This window comes from Cervus elaphus, chromosome 15 (genome assembly GCF_910594005.1).
Source record: "Cervus elaphus chromosome 15, mCerEla1.1, whole genome shotgun sequence".
NCBI lineage: Eukaryota > Metazoa > Chordata > Mammalia > Artiodactyla > Cervidae > Cervus > Cervus elaphus.
This window is the reverse complement of record NC_057829.1, coordinates 93,332,919-93,351,326: the sequence shown is the minus strand read 5'-3', so window position 1 is coordinate 93,351,326 and position 18,408 is coordinate 93,332,919. Positions and strand designations below refer to the sequence as shown.

The following is an 18,408-nucleotide window of genomic DNA, read 5'->3' as shown; positions in this document are numbered from 1 at the left end:
CCTGACGTTAGAAATTCAGCATTTTATCAGGTAATGGTTTTCCTTGAAATACCACTAGCTGGTTGTGCCAAAGAATCACTAATCCTAAAACTCAAAAGAAGAATCTTGGGTCTTGCAGCGATTTGCAACGTAAGAACGCTGGTGGCTGGGACAGTCCGGGGCTCAGGCCTCCCTGCTGTGGGGGTGTGATGATCCACCCTGGCCCCCAAGCCGCCGGCCGAGCGCGTCCTGCCCGCGCTGGGCAAGCCGACACCAGCGGGCTGGTGGAAACAGCCCTGGGGAGCACCCGGTGCCCCTGAGGCGGCAGGCGCCTCTCCTCTCCGAAAGCGCCGCGGCCGCCAGCCGTGGGAGGCGCTGCAGGTCTGTGTTACATGCATGGCTGCTGAAGGTTTCCAGGACCACCCCCAGGCCCCCCCCACCCGGCGGGGTCGCAGAGGCCGCTGAGGCTGTCTCGGCTTTGGAGCTGCCGTCTGAGTCCTGCGCCCTTGGACGCGGGGCCTTGGCACAGGGGTTCCTGCCCCATGGGGACGTGTTCTCAGTGACGGGTGGTGGGCACTGGGGCCGTGGGGCACTGGGAGTGGCCGGTGGGAGCTGCGAGGCCCTGGCAGGCTGCAGGAGGCTGGCCAGGGTGAAGGCTGCGAGGCTTGGGCACCCCCACCCCCCCCCAGGACAGAGTGAGCAGCCAGCGCTCGGCGCGGAGGGCAGGATGTCTGGCAGGGGCGAACTGTGAGCCCAGGGCTGGGCTGCAGCCCCCGGAAGCCTCAGGGGTTCACATGGAAGGTTCCAGAACCCTTGGGAATCTGTCGTTAGCAGGGGGACCAGGGATCCGTCTTGGCCCTCCGTCGTGGCAGACACAGGCAGACTCACGCAAACACTTCTCGGGGGCACCATCCAGGTTACAGTCCGAGGGGTGTGGGGGTGTGGGGCTCTGGAAGCAGGCTGGGCAGCTGGCAGGCTGGGCGGAAGCTGTTTGTCTCTGAGAAACATAAAGAGCGTTCGGGGGTTCGGCTCCTGGGGAGCCTACTCACCCTGGTCTGGTTTACATCTTACATCTTTCAATTTACAGTCAGCCTCCCGGTGCCATCTCTGGGTCCGTGTCTGAGCCCATGCTCCGTCTGATGCCCCTCCTGGGCTGCAGGGGGTCCCCGTCCACCCCCGGCCTGCCCCATGTGCACCCCGTGCCCCGGCCCGCCGTCTCCGCTACTGGAACGTGGCTCTCATCCTCCGCAGCTTGTCCTGGATCTTCCGGGAGTGCTTCTCGCTGGCCGCCTGCCGGGGGCCCGCCCCGCTGTCTGCTGCCAGCACAGCGATGTCGGCCCCGCTGAAGCGGGCGATTCTCTGCTTGAGCTGGGACTGCAGCTTGGGGTCAGGGGCGAACGTGTAGGGGTTCTCCTGGAACGCATGGACCTGGCTCGCCACCTTGGCGATGTTTCTGTGTTGGGAAGAAACGGGACGTGAGTTTGCATGAGTCTCGGGGGCGGTGTTGCGGCCGGTGGGCACTGGCCAGTCCCAGCCAAGCTGCGTCAGAGTTCAGACCGCAAGGGGCCAGTTTGCTGTTTAATCACAGGTCAGACCTCATTTCAGGACCCAGGCGTGTTCATCCACCTGCCCCGAGTCTGTCCATCCCTCCCTCCCTCTGTCCGTCCATCCAGCTTTCATTCCACAAACGCTGACTGGAGATGTACTGTGGGAGGCCTGGTCAGTGCTGAAATCCCCACGATAAGGAAGCGTGAGGCAGCCCGAGGCAGCAAACGGATGCACATGGGTTATTCCATCTGGGCGGGTTTGGTGCTCTGCGTTTTGCCCCAGCCCCGTTCAGTGACGTGGCGCCCAGGGAACTGGCCACGCAGGGAGCCAGCCTTTGCCTCCCAGAGCTGGGCGTCAGGCGGCAGCCAGCACTCCGCGGGGCGTCATCCGGAAAATGGGGGTCTCTGAGCTGCAGGCCTGGGGAAGCTATGGACTCATCAGACACATGTGCCCACCCTGGTTTTGGGCGAAGATGCGGTGTGTTCCATGTGAATGCCTTCATTGCTAATGAGGAGACAGGTGTGCAAACACATGCACCCGTGAACCACGTCAGAAGAGCAGACACAGCGGAATCTGGCCAGGCCCTTCCTGGACTGTGGCCTCCCTTAATGCCCGCGTCCCCTTTGATCGCCATGGACCTCTTGCAGAAAGTGTGCACTGCGGATAATAGTGTTATCTCTAAATTGCTGCTTTCAGTGACTGAAGGGGTCTCGCAAGCACAGCTGGGGGCGGTGGGCTCCGTGCCCCCTGGGCCCTGCTCGCAAAGCCAGGCTGCTGCCCCTGACCCCAAGGGGGCCGGGCCAGCCTCCGCCTGACTGTAGTGTGAATGGTGTGGGCGGGGCGGGCAGGATGGAGTTGTGGTTGGGGGGTCCTTGCAGACAGGCTGGCCCTGAGCTGGAGGCAGCGTGGGCCTGGGGCGCTGCAGAGGGTCGGACGTGGCCGGGAGCCTCTGGAGAGGCTGGCCTGGGCCTGGATGCTGAGGGCACCGGTGCCTCACAGGCTGAAGTGAGCAGTGACACTCTTTGGAGGTGTCTGAGTCCCTGGTTGGTCACGGTGAAGGTGGTCACAAACAGTGCCCAATCCGCTCCTCCCCCGTGGGTCCCCAAGTGTGCCGGCAGCCGAAGGGGCGGGGGCCTGACAAGTGGTCCTCCTCGGTCAGCCCCAGGGCAGGGGTCCAGCAGGAAAGCAGAGGCAGGATAGAGGGAAGAGGCGGCTTCGGGGGGCTGGGAGGTGGCTGCACAGAGGTGGGGTTCAGGGTGTGCCTGCCCTCCCAACAGGAAGGGAGGGCGCAGTGACCTTGGGGCGGTGTTTGGGACCATGGATGCCAGCAGTGTGGGAAATGTTTACTTGTGTTTGTGGAGGAGGCGGCAGCTGGGGGTCACCCAGGGGAGCGTGTGGCAGCCTGGGCCAGGGTGAGGGCTGGGTGGGGCCAGCTGGTCCAGGCCTCAGAGGAATAGGAGGAATGGGGAGACTCCTCACGTGACTTGCTCACCTGTGGGCCCCTCACCCGGGTTGGCTCACCCGTGGGGCCCTCACCTGGTGACCCCTCACCTGAGCTCCCTCACCTGCGGGCCCCTCACCTGAGCTCCCTCACCTGAGCTCCCTCACCTGCGGGCCCCTCACCTGAGCTTGCTCCACCTGCGGGCCCTCACCTGAGCTCCCTCACCTGTGGGCCCCTCACCTGAGCTCCCTCACCTGTGGCCCCTCACCTGAGCTCCCTCACCTGAGCTCCCTCACCTGAGCTCCCTCACCTGCGGGCCCTCACCTGGCTCCCTCACCTGTGGGCCCCTCACCTGGCTCCCTCACCTGAGCTCCCTCACCTGAGCTCCCTCACCTGAGCTCCCTCACCTGTGGGCCCCTCACCTGGCTCCCTCACCTGAGCTCCCTCACCTGAGCTCCCTCACCTGAGCTCCCTCACCTGCGGGCCCCTCACCTGAGCTCCCTCACCTGCGGGCCCTCACCTGAGCTCCCTCACCTGAGCTCCCTCACCTGCGGGCCCCTCACCTGAGCTTGCTCCACCTGTGGGCCCTCACCTGGCTCCCTCACCTGTGGGCCCCTCACCTGCGGGCCCTCACCTGAGCTCCCTCACCTGCGGGCCCTCACCTGAGCTCCCTCACCTGAGCTCCCTCACCTGGCTCCCTCACCTGTGGGCCCCTCACCTGGCTCCCTCACCTGCGGGCCCTCACCTGAGCTCCCTCACCTGGTGACCCCTCACCTGAGCTCCCTCACCTGTGGGCCCCTCACCTGAGCTCCCTCACCTGTGGCCCCTCACCTGAGCTCCCTCACCTGAGCTCCCTCACCTGAGCTCCCTCACCTGCGGGCCCTCACCTGGCTCCCTCACCTGTGGGCCCCTCACCTGGCTCCCTCACCTGAGCTCCCTCACCTGAGCTCCCTCACCTGCGGGCCCTCACCTGGCTCCCTCACCTGTGGGCCCCTCACCTGAGCTCCCTCACCTGGCTCCCTCACCTGTGGGCCCCTCACCTGAGCTCCCTCACCTGGCTCCCTCACCTGTGGGCCCCTCACCTGAGCTCCCTCACCTGGCTCCCTCACCTGTGGGCCCCTCACCTGAGCTCCCTCACCTGAGCTCCCTCACCTGAGCTCCCTCACCTGCGGGCCCTCACCTGGCTCCCTCACCTGTGGGCCCCTCACCTGAGCTCCCTCACCTGAGCTCCCTCACCTGAGCTCCCTCACCTGTGGGCCCCTCACCTGGCTCCCTCACCTGTGGGCCCCTCACCTGAGCTCCCTCACCTGTGGGCCCCTCACCTGGCTCCCTCACCTGAGCTCCCTCACCTGAGCTCCCTCACCTGCGGGCCCCTCACCTGAGCTTGCTCCACCTGTGGGCCCCTCACCTGAGCTCCCTCACCTGGCTCCCTCACCTGCGGGCCCTCACCTGAGCTTGCTCCACCTGTGGGCCCCGTTGGTCATGGTGAAGCCGCCCGTCTCCAGCTGCTGGATGTGCATGGCCAGCAGGTGGGCCGAGGGCAGGGTGGGCTGGGCCCTAAGGCGCCGTCCTTCCATCAGACACAGGCTGTCGCTCTTCAGGAAGACCTGGGACCCAGACGGGCATTAGTGAGCAGGGGTAAGGGGGGATCCCAGGCGCCCAGCGGGGCCAGTCGGTGCGTGGGGGCACCACACCTCAATTTGCCATCCAATTCAAAATGCCCTTTGGCTCCCGGGCTGGGGGGTCCAGGTTCTGCAGCGCGTGGGCACCGGAGGAACACTGACCCCCGCCCCCAGAAAGCCGTGCGCTTCTGGCTGCTGAAGTGCTGGTTCCAGAAGCACGCCGAGGGACACCCACCCAAGTCAGACTGACTGCCGGCCAGCGGCAGGGCCCCGAGGGACGCTCACCCAAGTCAGACCGAGTGCCGGCCAGCCGCAGGGCCCCGAGGGACCCTCACCCAAGTCAGACCGAGTGCTGGTCAGCGGCAGGGCCCCGAGGTACGCTCACCCAAGTCAGACCGAGTGCTGGCCAGCGGCAGGGCCCCGAGGGACCCTCACCCAAGTCAGACTGAGTGCCAGCCAGCGGCAGGGCCCCGAGGAACCCTCACCCAAGTCAGACTGAGTGCTGGCCAGAGGCAGGGCCCCGAGGGACGCTCACCCAAGTCAGACCAAGTGCTGGTCAGCGGCAGGGCCCCGAGGGACCCTCACCCAAGTCAGACCGAGTGCTGGCCAGCGGCAGGGCCCCGAGGGACGCTCACCCAAGTCAGACCGAGTGCTGGCCAGCAGCAGGGCCCCGAGGGACCCTCACCCAAGTCAGACCAAGTGCTGGCCAGCGGCAGGGCCCCGAGGGACGCTCACCTAAAGTCAGACCAAGTGCTGGTCAGCGGCAGGGGCCCGAGGGACCCTCACCCAAGTCAGAGCAAGTGCTGGCCAGCGGCAGGGCCCCGGGTCTGCTGTCAGCCGAGGACACACGGGAGCCCTCCCGCTAGCAGAGAGCTGGACCTGGGCTGGACGCAGGCTGCTCCTGGCACCTGGTCCCAACAGCCAGAGGCTGTGTCCTCGCCGACTGTCTCTCGAGGGGCAGCCAGGAGGGTTAGCCCCGCGGGAGTCAGACCTGTGAGGCACAGTCGGCAGACAGGGCTTCTGGAGCGTCCCTGCCGCCTCTGTCCGGGAGACGGGATGGCCCCAGGGGAGACGGGGAGGCCGTACACGGTCCTGGGGGGCCGTGGGGCGGGCGCTGTGAGGCAGGCAGCCAGGCAGCCCGTCCTGCCACCCATCACCCGCCTCCCCTGGGGGGATGAGAGCTCCCTGGAGCTCATGCACACGGTACCTCCACAGCTTTCAGCTCCTCCATGACCTCCGCTATCTTCGCAGGCAGAATTCTCCAGGCCTAAAATAAAAGCGCAGGTGAAACCCCCGGCCCCGCAGGGGCTTCCTGCCCGGCTGCGGCCATGGCCCCGGGGGACGCACCGGGGACTGTCGCACAGCCGCGTGCTCCAGGCCGCCCAGGATCTGCATGGCCGTGGCAAAGTTCCTCTGCTCGTAGCAAGACTTCGCGATCAGCAGAAACTTGGAAAGCAGGTTCACCTGCAGCTGAAACCAGAGGACGAGACACACATCCTGAGCTCCGAGGGTGGAGGGGCAGGGTCGCTGATGGGGTGGGCAGAGCGGGCGGAGAGGGACGGGGACGGAGAGAGCCAGAGCGACGGGCACAGAGGCAGGCCAGGTGCCCTCAGTGACCCCTGGACAAACCTCGGCTCAGGACAGACGGGGCAGCAGGGCACACCCCTCTGGGAGCGGGCCCACAGGGAGCCTGGCAGCTTCTCGTCTGCCCGGCGGGTGGGACGGGGTTGTGGCGCCTGCTTCCACGGGGTCACTGGTCTGCAGGGCAGAGCGCTGGGTCAGCTGGGAGCCCCCAGCACTGCCCCCCACTCCCAAGGGAGTCTCTGCCCACGACCCAGTGCACGGCCCCTCAGTCAGTGCTTGGATTTCACACGACTCCAGTGACTTCTGGAATATTCTGGAGGGTTCACTTGACCCCTCCTTTCAAAGGTGCCGCATCCTGTGGACCGTCACCACAGCCAGCACTGTCCTTCCGGGGGGGGGGGGACACCACCTGCAACCCACCGCACGCCCTGCTCCTGGGCTTGGCCGGCGCCTGGGTCCCGGGACGGCCTGGGGGGTCACTCAGCACGTGGCCGCCCCCCTGCCTGGCGTGAGGACATTTACACGCCTGCTTCTCCCGTTGACGTCTGTTTTCTTCACAGGTCTGAACAGATGCAAAGCAGGAGGTCTCCAGCCAGTGCAGGCAGAGCTGTCCCCATATGGGGGCTGCCTCGTACGCTGGAGTCCCGCGGTGGGCTCCTCTGATGACCGGCCTCCCGCCCCAGGCCCAGCACTGTGGCCTGTGCCCCCCGCTGTCCCCACGTGGGGCTGAGTGACACTTCCCGGGATGGCTGGTGCGCTGCATGCTTGGTACTTCGCCGTTGGTGGACACGGGGTGGCGTCCTCATCTCAGCTGCTGTGTCCCGTGACTTCTGCACCCCCTGCTGAAGCCAGAGTCCTCATTTCCCTTTGTTCCTACCATTACTCATCTAAAACAAGGGCTTCCCTGGTGGCTTGGGTGGTGAAGAATCCGCCTGCAGTGTGGGAGACCTGGGCTCGATCCCTGGGTCGGGAAGATCCCCTGGAGAAGGGAAAGGCTGTCCACTCGTGTTCTGGCCTGGAGAATTCCACAGACTGTGTAGTCCCTGGGGTTGCAGAGTCAGACACGACTGAGTGATTTCACTTCCACTTTAAGATATATCACGTCGTTTCCTTTTCTTTGTGACCTTTTGTTTCCACGTTCCCAGGGATGTGATCTGAACGGGATGCGCTGTTACCTCTAAGGGCTTTTGTTCAGTTCAGTTGAGTCACTCAGTCGTGTCCGACTCTTTGTGACCCCATGGACTGCAGCACGCCAGGCCTCCCTGTCCATCACAAACTCCCAGAGCTTGCTCAAACTCATGTCCATCGAGTTGGTGATGCCATCCAGCCATCTCATCCTCTGTCGTCCCCTTCTCCTGCCTTCAATCTTTCCCAGCATCAGGGTCTTTTCAAATGAGTCAGTTCTTCACATCAGGTGGCCAAAGTATTGGAGTTTCAGCTTCAACATCAGTCCTTCCAATGAACACCCAGGACTGATCTCCTTCAGGATGGACTGGTTGGATCTTCTTGCAGTCCAAGGGACTCTCAAGAGTCTTCTCCAACACCACAGTTCAAAAGCAGCAATTCTTTGGCACTCAGCTTTCTTTATAGTCCCAACTCTCATATCCATACATGACAGCTGGAAAAACCACAGCCTTGACCAGACAGACCTTTGCTGGCAAAGTAATGTCTCTGCTTTTTAATATGCTATCTAGGTTGGTCATAACTTTCCTTCCAAGGAGTAAGAGTCTTTTAATTCCATGGCTGCAGTCACCATCTGCAGTGATTTGGGAGCCCAGAAAAATAAAGTCAGCTACTGTTTCCACGTCTATTTACCATGAAGTGATGAGACCAGATGCCATGATCTTAGTTTTCTGAAAGTTGAGCTTTAAGTCAACTTTTTCACTCCTCTTTCATGAAGAGGCTCTTTAGTTCTTCACTTTCTGCCATGAGGGTGGTGTCATCTGCATATCTGAGGTTATTAATATTTCTCCCGGCAATCTTGATTCCAGCTTGTGCTTCATCCAGCCCAGCGTTTCTCATGATGTACTCTGCATATAAGTTAGATAAGCAGGGTGACAATATACAGCCTTGATGTACTCCTTTTCCTATGTGGAACCAGTCTGTTGTTCCATGTCCAGTTCTAACTGTTGCTTCCTGACCTGCATACAGATTTCTCAAGAGGCATGTCAGGGGGTCTGGTATTCTCATCTCTTTCAGAATTTCCCACACTTCATTGTGATCCACACAGTCAAAGGCTTTGGCATAGTCAATAAAGCAGAAATAGATGTTTTTCTGAAATTCTTGCTTTTTCAATGATCCAGCAGGTGTTGGCAATTCGATCTCTGGTTCCTCTGCCTTTTCTAAAACCAGCTTGAACATCTGGAAGTTCAAGGTTCATGTATTTTTGAAACCTGGCTTGGAGAATTTTTAGCTTTACTTTACTAGTGTGTGAGACGAGTGCAATTGTGTGGTAGTTCGAGCATTCTTTGGCATTGCCTTTGAGATTGGAATGAAAACTGACCTTTTCCAGTCCTGTGGCCACTGCTGAGTTTTCCAAATTTGTTGGCATTTGAGTGCAGCACTTTCACAGCATCATCTTTTAGGACTTGAAATAGCTCAACTGGAATTCCATCACCTCCATTAGCTTTGTTCATAGTGATGCTTTCTAAGGCCCACTTGATTTCACACTCCAGGATGTCTGGCTCTAGGTGAGTTATCACACCATTGTGATTATCTGCGTCGTGAAGATCTTTTTTGTACAGTTCTTCTGTGTATTCTTGCCACCTCTTCTTAGTATCTTCTGCTTCTATTAGGTCCATAGCATTTCTATCCTTTATTAAGCCCATCTTTGCATGAAATATTCCCTTGGTATCTCTAATTTTCTTGAAGAGATCTCTAGTCTTTCCCATTCTATTGTTTCCCTCTATTTCTTTGCACTAATCACTGAGGAAGGCTTTCTTATCTCTCCTTGCTATTCTTTGGAACTCTGCATTCAGATGGGTCTATTTTTCCTTTTCTCCTTTGGTTTTTGCTTCTCTTCTCTTCACAGCTATTTGTAAGGTCTCCTTAGACAGCCATTTTGCCTTTTTGCATTTCTTTTTCTTGGGGATGGTTTTGATCACTGCCTCCTGTACAATGTCACGAACCTTGGTCCACAGTTCATCAGGCTCGCTCTCTATCAGATCTAATCCCTTGAATCTATTTCTCACTTCCACTGTATAATCATAAGGGATTTGATTTAGGTCATACCTGAATGGTCTAGTGGTTTTCCCTACTTTCTTCTGAATTTAAGTCTGAATTTGGCAATAAGGAGTTCATGATCTGAGCCGGTCAGCTCCCGGTCTTGATTTTTCTGACTGGATAGAGCCTCTCCATCTTTGGCTGCAAATAATATAGTCAATCTGATTTTGGTGTTGACCATCTGGTGATGTCCATGTGTAGAGTCTTCCTGTTACATCCTCTGGCCCAACTTTTGAGTTGTGACTGTTTTCTGAGGCCATAGTTTATGCGTGTAGAAGTCGTCTCCGGGTCGTTCTGACGGCACAGCGAGCGGCACACAGCGCGGGGACCGTGTGTGTTTCAGGCTCAATCACCACGTCCGCCCAGGGCGCTTCCTGCCCTCGTCCCCGCCCCGTCCGGTTCCTGCAGAGGCCACACCGCCCTATGGACAGCCCTGCCTGCATCCTCTGCTCACAGTGATGCTGGCTCCATCCCCTGGCCACTGCCTGGGTGGGTCTGGAGTTGGCTCTGGCCTGCGACCGGGGCGCCAATGCCCCTCCACGTCCCCCCAAAGCGCTTGGAGGCCTGTGTGACACCCCTCACAGGGTGAGGGGAAAGCTGCACATTGGTGTTGCTCTGATGGACATCGAGGATTGGAGCAGATGGGGGCGAGGGTAGGCTCCCAGTGCCCGCGTCCAGGCACAAGTGAGGAGGGGTCAGTCTGTCAGCTAATAAACCCCTGAGGTTGGAAGCTTCTCCCTGAAAGAGGAAAGACTGGGGAACTCTGCATGCGTTGGTGGGCCTCGGGGCTCCCTAGGGCTTCAGACAACTCAGGACTTGGGAGAGGAGGCGCTGCAGAGGCTCTTGGTGCGGCATGTGCACGTCAGGCTTCGTCATCGGTGGTGGGGTGGAGGCCGGGGAGCCGCGGGGTCCCCTGCCTTGAGTGCCCTTCATGCACGCCTGCTCCAGGGGCTTCAGCTCGGGATGCCTCTGTGCCCCCCCGCCCCCAGCAGGAGGGCTTGCACAAAGAGGTGCCCTCACAACTGGCACCCCCGACCCCGTGCTGGGGCCAGACCCTTGGGCACCGACCTTGGAGGTGTGACTGGTCACGATCTCAGCGGCCACCCAGGTGCTGACATCATCTGCGCTTCTTAAAAGCTGTAACAGGTATTTGTCCTGGACGTAGTTGGGCAGAAATAAGCTGCAGGTTTTTGCCGACAGAGACTCAGAAGAGCTGGCCCTGCAAGAGATGCAGGCACGGGTCCAGCATGTCCCAGTCAGGACACGGGGTGGCGCTGGGACCCCGAGAAGGGGGTTGGTGTCCAGCCCAGAACCACAAGGCACTGCCTGTCAGCCAAAGTGTCCGGAAAGGCATTTCCACCCAGCGGAAATAACAGGGTGGAGCCTCAAGACCCTCGGCCACCCCAGCGTCTCAGGCTCCGCAGACCTCGGTGGACACTTACTTGGGGACCGCTGCACTTTTGTCCGTGACGCCCAGGGCCCGCGAGTTTAGGAAGTGGACGGGGTGGCACTTCTGAAACAGCTCCTGCCAGGGACGAGGACAGAGAGGGCGGGCAGCGCCCCGTCTCAGGGCCGGGTATCGGTGGGGGCTCTCCATGTTCACCCAGACGGCGGCAGGGGGTGGGGGTCGCTAGGTCCCTGTCCCTGGCCGCCCGCCCGGTTCCAGCAGGGGGCCCCGTGCGCCGTGTGGACCTGGCGCCCCACCTGCTGCAGCAGCGTCAGCTGGCTGAAGAGCTGCTGGGTGCTGTACTCAGTGAGGAAGTAGGGCCCCTTCTCGCCGGCCTTGGTGTAGGGCCCGTAGAAGTCCTCCAGGAAGCAGGGCTTGGGCAGGGCCGACGCGATGCTGTACTGTCGCTCCTTGTGGGGCAGCGCCGGCCCGCTGCCCCGGGACAGCCGCCAGGGGAAGCTCTGCAGGGCGGGTCCCCCCAGTCAGGGCGGGCCGGGGCAGCCTAGAGCAGCAGGGCAGAGCCCTGCCTCCCGCCTGCGGCCGCACTGACCCCAGGATTTCAGCAGCTCCCCCGCGGATGGAGCTGTGCGCTTTGGTGCTGTCTGCATGAGTCATGGTGAGGCCCCCCCGAGACCCTGCCCCTGTTCCTGGCCATATCCCGATCCTGCCCTTGGCCCAAGGGTCAGGGAGGTGGTGTGGTCTGGGGCGCTGGTCCTCTGTTGTCCTTGCCCGGGGCTGACAGGAAGTGCCAGCCTCACAGGGCTAGTGCCCTGGAGCCGCAAGATGGACTGTGTATTGCACGCGCGCACCTCTGCCTGTCTGTGCTTGTGTACAAAGGTATGCACGTGTGCGCCTGTGTGTGTCTATCTTCCTGGGAGAGGCCGCACCTTCCGGGAGACGGCGTCCTCCGAGAGCCTCTTACACAGGGCGTTGAGGGGCCTGGCGTCCCCCTCCACCTCCTTGGGGTCCTCCAGGTCTGTGCCATGCAGGGCGCCCTCGGCCTGCCGCTCGGTGCCCACCTCCAGCAGGCCCAGCAGGTGCTCCGCGGAGCCGTCCAGAGGCAGGATCTGGGCAGAAGCACGTGGGGTCACCTGCTGCCTCCCGGGGGTTGTGTCCCCCCCGCCCCCCGCCTCACCTGGGAGGAGAGGTAGTCCTGGAGCCTCCCCAGGAGCCCGGCGTTCCTCACGAAGTCCACGGTGTAGCAGTCCTCCAGCCAGGCCTGCAGGAGGCAGAAGCTCCGCCTGTAGATCTTGGTGAAGGTGGAGGTGGGCTCCTGGTGGGCCCTGGAGGCAGAGGAGTCCTGAGCCGGGCAGGGCCCCCTGTGCCACCCCTAGATGGGACGGGGGTGGGGGGAGCGTGGCTCTGTCTTTTGGGGGCACCTAAGCCCCACCCCACCCGCCCTCCCACCTGGGCAGGAGAGGGGCCACTGCAACCACCGCCCCCTCCAGCCTGCCCCAAGGTTGGGAAGGCATTCGGAACGGTGGGGTGGGCTCTGTGGGTAGAGAAGATGGGGGCAGGGTCTCTGAGTCCCCTCCTGGGCCCCAGCCTGACCTTGTGCGGGAATCTGGGGGCAAGGACAAGCCAGCTCAGAGAGGGTGAGAGCACGTCCAGCACTGCCCACCACCCTCTCCCGTGCTGGGCCTGCCTGCTGGCCGAGGCCCTTGGGATCCCTCTACATCCTCCAGTCCATGGGGGTCCCACCTTCCTTGTCCCCACCCTGCTTCTCCCCCACCGTGGGCATCAGTGGCTGCTCCTGGCCCGCCTGCACCCCCTTTCCGCCTCTGTCCTCGCCCCGGCCCTTGGTGCCGGCGCCCGGGGTACCTGGACAGGGTGCTGCTGATGCGGTCCAGCAGGAAGTGCAGGAAGTCCTGGGGGCTGCAGAAGTAGCGGAAGGTGTACAGGAACTGCTGCACGTAGCCCTCCAGGAAGGCGCCGCTGCGGGGGGGGGGGGGGGCGGCCGTCAGTGCGGGCTGGCCAGCACCCGGTCCTGGTGTGTGCGCGGGTGTGAGCGTGTGCAGATGAGTGTGGTGTGGGTGTGTGCGGGTGTGTGTATGGGTGTGCACAGATGAGTGTGCACTGTGTGTGGGTGTGTATGGGTGTGAGTGTGCAGGTGTGTGTGGGTGTTGAGTGCAGGTGTGTGTGTGAGTGTGCAGGGGTGTGTGTGTGCGCATGTGGTGTGTGCAGATGAGTGCACAGGTGTAGGTGTGTGCACGTGAGTGCAGGTGTGTGGGTGTGTGTGCAGATGTGGGTGTATGTGTGAGCAGATGTGAGTGCGGATGTGTGTGTGGGTGTGAGTGTGCAGGTGTGGGTGTATGTGTGAGCGTGTGTGCAGATGTGAGTGCGGGTGTGCATGTGTGAGTGTACCGCTGTGTGTGCAGGTAGGTATGTGGCTGTGTGTATTTGTGTGTGTGTGTGTGTTAGTGTGAGTGTGTGGCTGTGTGCACACGTGTGTGTGTGTGCGGATGTGTGTGAGTGCTTGCATGTGAACATGAGAGCCCTGTGCTGGAGGCACTGGCTGGACCACCACTCAGAACCAATGAGCCGGGGGTGCAGGGTATTGATCACATTAGAAATTCCTAAACATTTTCAGTTTGAAGACGTTTTTTAAATTTTATTTTTTTAAAGGTTTTTTTTTGGCTGCACTATGCGGCTTTCGGGACCTGGTTCCCTGAGCAGGGAGCAAGTCCTGCATCCCCTGCATTGGAAGATCAGGGTCTCCACCACCGGATGCCAGGCCAGGGAGGTCCCTGAAGACTTTCTTAATCTCAGTTTTTGAGGCTGTCCCTGTGTCTCCTCTTAGAAACCTGAGGAGAGGTTTCTAATTCAGAAAGCTGAGTGCGTGCAGGGGCCCTTCCCCAGCCACAAATCACTGTCAGGAAAGAGGCAGGGGGGGCGTTGGGTCCTCGACCTCAGGCAGGGCCCCCCTCGGGGCCAGGAGAGCGGAAAGGAGATGAGGGTCCAGGACTGAGGACCCCAGAGCCCGCTGGCCCCTGCCGGACACCAGTCAGGCGCAGGCGGGACTGGGCAGCCGTGTCTGGCTGCCCGCAGAGGGGACGCCCTCTCGGGGGCGCTGTGCTCACGCGTCACACACACGCCCCATGACACACACATAACGTCTCCTGGAGCAGTTCTGGGGCTGAGGTGCTGAGTGACACCCCACCCCGCAGGGGAGGCGGAGGAAGCGGCCCCCAGCAGCCCACCTGGGGAGGGCGACCGGTGGGGCAGAGGCAGCTGCCCCCGGAGGGTCCTGTCCCCCACTGGCTGTCAACAGCCTCCAGCCCAGAGAAGAGCCCAGGGGTTCCAGAGCGGCGTGCTGAGCCCCTGGAAGCCACCCGGGGGTGACGCTCCCACCGTCACATGAGAGGAGGTCTGTGTCCAACCCGGTTGGGGCCCTTTAGGAAGCTGCCCACAGCCTGAGCCCCAGGTGGGGCTCGTGGGTGCATGGAGAGAAGGGGAGGTCAGGGGTGCCTGGGGGCCCCTGGGAGCGAGCGGCCTGGCCCCTCCCTACTGCAGGCGAGCCCTTGCGCCTGCGTTATTATTTGGGGTCGCATGAGCCTAAGGGGCTTCCCCGGTGGCTCAGCGGTCAAGAACCCGCCTGCAGTGTAGGAACCATAAGAGATGTGAGTTTGATCCCTGGGTCAGGAGGATCCCCGGAGGAGGGCATGGCAACCTACTCCAGTTTTCTTGCCTGGAGAATCCCAGGGACAGAGGAGCCCAGTGGGCTACAGTCCCTGGGGTCGTGTAGAGTCGTTGCGACTCAAGTGACTTAGCAGGCGTGCACGTGAGCCTAAACCCTGCTCACGCCCAGCGGCGCTGTGGAGAGCTGGCTGGGTGCAAGCTGCCCGCAGCCCCGGAGCTCCGTGTTAGTTAAGGGGCATCCGACCTAGGAAGCTGGGTGCGGTCATGGTGCCTTGGGGGTCACAGTGCCTCAGGGGTCCCGCCTGTGTGGAGTCAGGAGTCCGCCAGGCTGTCAGCCATGGCGGCCGGGTTCCTGGGGTCTCCTTCAAAGTGCCCCCTGCACAGCTGACCCAAACCCACAGACCCGTGCGGTTGGGTCTGGGCCCCTCAGCCGGGAGCCTGGCCAAGGAGGCCAGTGGGCACTGACACAAACTTAGATTTCTGATGGAAACTACATAGAAATGTGCAGAGCCATCTCAGGAGTGCAGGGAGACGCCCCACCTCCTCCACCCGGCCCTGGGCCTGCTCCGCCCTGGTCTCCGGGAGCCTGGGGGGCACAGGGGTCCCAGCGTCCCCCAGGCCTCACCTGGAGTAGAGGTAGGCCATGAGACCCAGCGGGGTGCCGGCCTGCAGAACGCGCGCCTTGGGCTGCCGGCTGCCGCGCGGGTGCTTGCTGACGTTGTAGAAGATGAGGGAGGAGGACTCGTCCAGGGGGCTGAAGTCCAGCGTGTCACAGTGGGCAGCCGCGATGCTCACGATCACGGGCAGTGCGCAGGGCTCCAGGCCCCACTGCTCCGCGTACACGACCTGGGGCGCGAGTCAGCGCTGTTTGCCTGCCCAGCCGTCCACTCACCCCGTCCCTGACCTGGGGCAGCCGCTCAGAGGCGGGTGTGTTTCCGAGGGCTTAGTGGGAGGAGCCTCTGGAGGGAGGGGCGGGGGCCTTGCCTGGAGGTACTTCTTGGCCAGCCCGAGGAACTGCACCTTGGACCGCATCTCCTCCAGCTGCCCTTTCAGCTTGGACAGCATGGTCTTCACCTCGGAGCCTGGGGGTGGATGGACTCAGCACGAAGCGCCCGACCCTCTGGGGATGCCTGACCCCAGCCCGGCCCTGGTCCCGTGAGGCTACCTTTGTTCCGCTTCTCCTTCTGTAGGAGCTTCTGGTAGAACTTGAGGGTCTTTCGGAAGTTCCTCTTCTCGATCATGAGCTGCTGCTCCAGCTCCTGGAGAGGGAAGAGTCGTGAGCCCCTGGCGCCTGCCCTCGGGGGTTCAGGGGAGGCAGACTTGCCCACAGGGCCGAGGCGGGCCTTCGGGACGTCTGCGTCTGGTCAGTGGAACTGGGAGACATCTCAATAGAGTGGAAAAAACCAGATTCGATGGACTCGCTTGAAACAAGGCGGCTAAACGTGTGTGGTGTCGGTGACCACCAGCCCTCCCCACCAGGCCGCCCGGCCTCCCCGCAGCCGCCCAGGAGGAAAGGCGGGCAGAGCAGGGCGGGCGTATCCAGGTCAGAGGGGCTGCCTTCCGGAGAGAAGTCCAGGTGCTGCGTCCCCGGCTGGGGGGACCCGGGGCCACGCCTCTCATGGTTTCCTCGGTCTCGGGGATCGGCCGTGAGTGAAGGTCCGTGGGCACCTGTGGTCCCACGAGGCCCCTCTGTGGCCCCAGACCCATCCACTGAGGCCCGCACCCCATGCTTGCCGCCCCCAGGACCCCTGTGCAATGTGGGCTGGAGGCCCCCCCCCATGTGCTCAGCTGCTGGCTTTGCATGAAGCTTGGACACGCCCAGCAGTGCAGACCCTGGGAAGCCCCCCAAGCCAGTCCTGCCTGGAGCCACACGCAGCCCCCAGGAAGGAGCCCAGCACTGCGCTTCCACGCAGAGCCCCAAGGACAGCAGGGGCGTCAGCCAGGCTGAGACCTTAAGGATAAATGCGTGAATGAGGATTCGCAGGGTGGTCAGTGTGAGCGGGCGTCAGCCCCGTGGGCACAGCCTGGCAGCCACACTGGTGGGCTTGGCCCCAGGCGGGTTCGGGCGATGGGTCCACGTTTAACACTGGGTCTGTTGAATTTAGGTTATTTCCTCCTGCCCTAACCCGACCAAGGGTTGTTCTCATAGAATTAAAGGAGCATCCGTTCATTAGACAGATAAACGGGGATGACCTGAGGCACAACTTAGGCCTGCTGGCCACTGGATTTACGTGGACCTGAGGTAGACAATAAATAAAGCAGGATGCACAAGGTGGAAACCCCAGAAAGTGTGGACAAAGAGAAAAGGGAGGTAAATGTCAACCAGTGCCTCCCACTTAAACGCTCGGAGTAAAGCCTTGTTAGGACAGCAAGCTGAATGGAGACACGCGCGACCACAGGCCGCCGGCGCAGCCGGCCGGACGGCGCCCCCGCATGGTCAGCGGCGGGAGGTGACGCAGCCGGGCGGACGGCGCCCCCGCGTGGTCAGCGACGGGAGGTGACCAGGCGCCCTCCTGCGGCTCTGCCCACCCCAGCCTCATGCGCGCGTGCCTGCTGGGTGGCAGACATGAAACGTGTCCACGGGTTTTTTATGCCTTTGTGTTTTCCCGAGACCCCTGTCTGTAACAGACACGGTGGGTCTGCGAGTGTGGAGCTGGGGTCAGGGTCACCCGGGCCCAGAGCAGAGGCGCACAGACACTCACCTGCCTGCACTCAGGTTCCAGGGGACACGCCTTCCGGGGGCAGGAAGAAGGGAGAGACACGGTCACCGGTTGTCCGCCCGGCGTTTCCCAGCCCACCGCGCCCCTCGGGACCGACCCCCGTGTGCACTGCCGGCAGAGCCGCTGCGGGACCTGGTGTGGGAGCCTCGTCCCAGCAGTGGGGTTGCCAGCAAGCCGCAGACGGGGCCCAGCGCATCTGGGACGCGAGCTGGTCTCCACGTCCACCTTTAAGGACCACCTTCAGGGGACGCAGGGGGCAGCCAGGCTCATCCACGGTCCAGTCTCCCTCCAGGAGTGCCACACCTGGAGAGCCCGGGATCCAGGACAAGGGCCCCTCGGACCCCACCAGGCACCTGCCCAGGAAGCAACAGGCAGCACCCTCCCTGGCCCTGAGCATGGCGCGGGCTGGAAACAGGCTGCCTGTCCACACTGATATAATGCCACCAGCGATTGTGACTGTGACGTCCAAGGTCGTGACCTGTGGTGTCAGAGGTCATGACCTGTGACATTGGAGCATGTGATCTGTGCCATCAGAGGACACTCAGGTCGGCCCACTGTGCTGCCCAGCGCCGTCGAGCGGGGGCTGTTGGCAGGTCCGCGTGGAGCTGCCTCTGCAGGGGCCACATCCTCCTGGCCCCGCCGCCCAGGGGCCCTCATCAGGGGCCCCATCTCTCGGTCCAGCTGAGATCAGTGTGGCAGCAGTGCCTTGGTGAGATGCTGTGGGTGCCTGGGCTCGGAGTTGAGGGGCTGCCAAGGAAGCCCACCAGGGTTCGGGGGACCCCCCCGCAGGGCTTCTCTATTAGATTCAGTTACAGTGCATACGGGCTCCCAGGTGGTGCAGCGGTAAAGAACCCGCCCACTGGTGCACGAGACAGGAGACGCGGGCTCAGTCCCTGGGTGGGAAGAGCCCTGGGGAGGGTGTGGCTGCCCACTCCAGTGTTCTTGCCTAGAGAGCCCCATGGACAGAGGGGCCTGGCGGGTCACTGTCCCTGGGGTCACAGAGCCGGCACAGCTGAGCACACACACGACCCGTGGTCGCCAAGAGCACAGGCGGCTGCTGGCTCTCAGGACTGAGCCGGTGGGGCTCGCTCTCTCCTGGGGCTGGGTGGCCAGGTGAGGACACTGGGAAGGTGTGGCTGGACGGTGCTGAGGCACGGGGCTGCGGGGGGGGGGGAGTGGGGCACCTGGCCGCTGGCCGCTCCATCC

At 62.3% G+C, this 18,408-nt stretch overlaps 1 protein-coding gene across 1 annotated transcript in view; it reads right to left on the bottom strand.

The window, feature by feature from the left end:
- Positions 1 to 2: 2 nt before the first annotated feature.
- Positions 3 to 18,408, bottom strand: part of KNDC1 (kinase non-catalytic C-lobe domain containing 1) — a 52,665-nt gene continuing 34,259 nt past the window's right edge. The window contains exons 18-31 of the mRNA XM_043926750.1: positions 17,185 to 17,214; positions 15,648 to 15,741; positions 15,467 to 15,564; positions 15,108 to 15,328; positions 12,665 to 12,778; positions 11,979 to 12,126; positions 11,731 to 11,910; positions 11,101 to 11,304; positions 10,839 to 10,921; positions 10,465 to 10,615; positions 5,938 to 6,060; positions 5,798 to 5,857; positions 4,418 to 4,575; positions 3 to 1,432 (exon numbers count right to left, since the gene is read on the bottom strand). Coding sequence (XP_043782685.1) covers positions 1,201 to 1,432; positions 4,418 to 4,575; positions 5,798 to 5,857; positions 5,938 to 6,060; positions 10,465 to 10,615; positions 10,839 to 10,921; positions 11,101 to 11,304; positions 11,731 to 11,910; positions 11,979 to 12,126; positions 12,665 to 12,778; positions 15,108 to 15,328; positions 15,467 to 15,564; positions 15,648 to 15,741; positions 17,185 to 17,214 — 1,896 coding nt within the window. The 3' untranslated portion in view covers positions 3 to 1,200. The remainder of the gene's footprint in view (positions 1,433 to 4,417; positions 4,576 to 5,797; positions 5,858 to 5,937; positions 6,061 to 10,464; positions 10,616 to 10,838; positions 10,922 to 11,100; positions 11,305 to 11,730; positions 11,911 to 11,978; positions 12,127 to 12,664; positions 12,779 to 15,107; positions 15,329 to 15,466; positions 15,565 to 15,647; positions 15,742 to 17,184; positions 17,215 to 18,408) is intronic.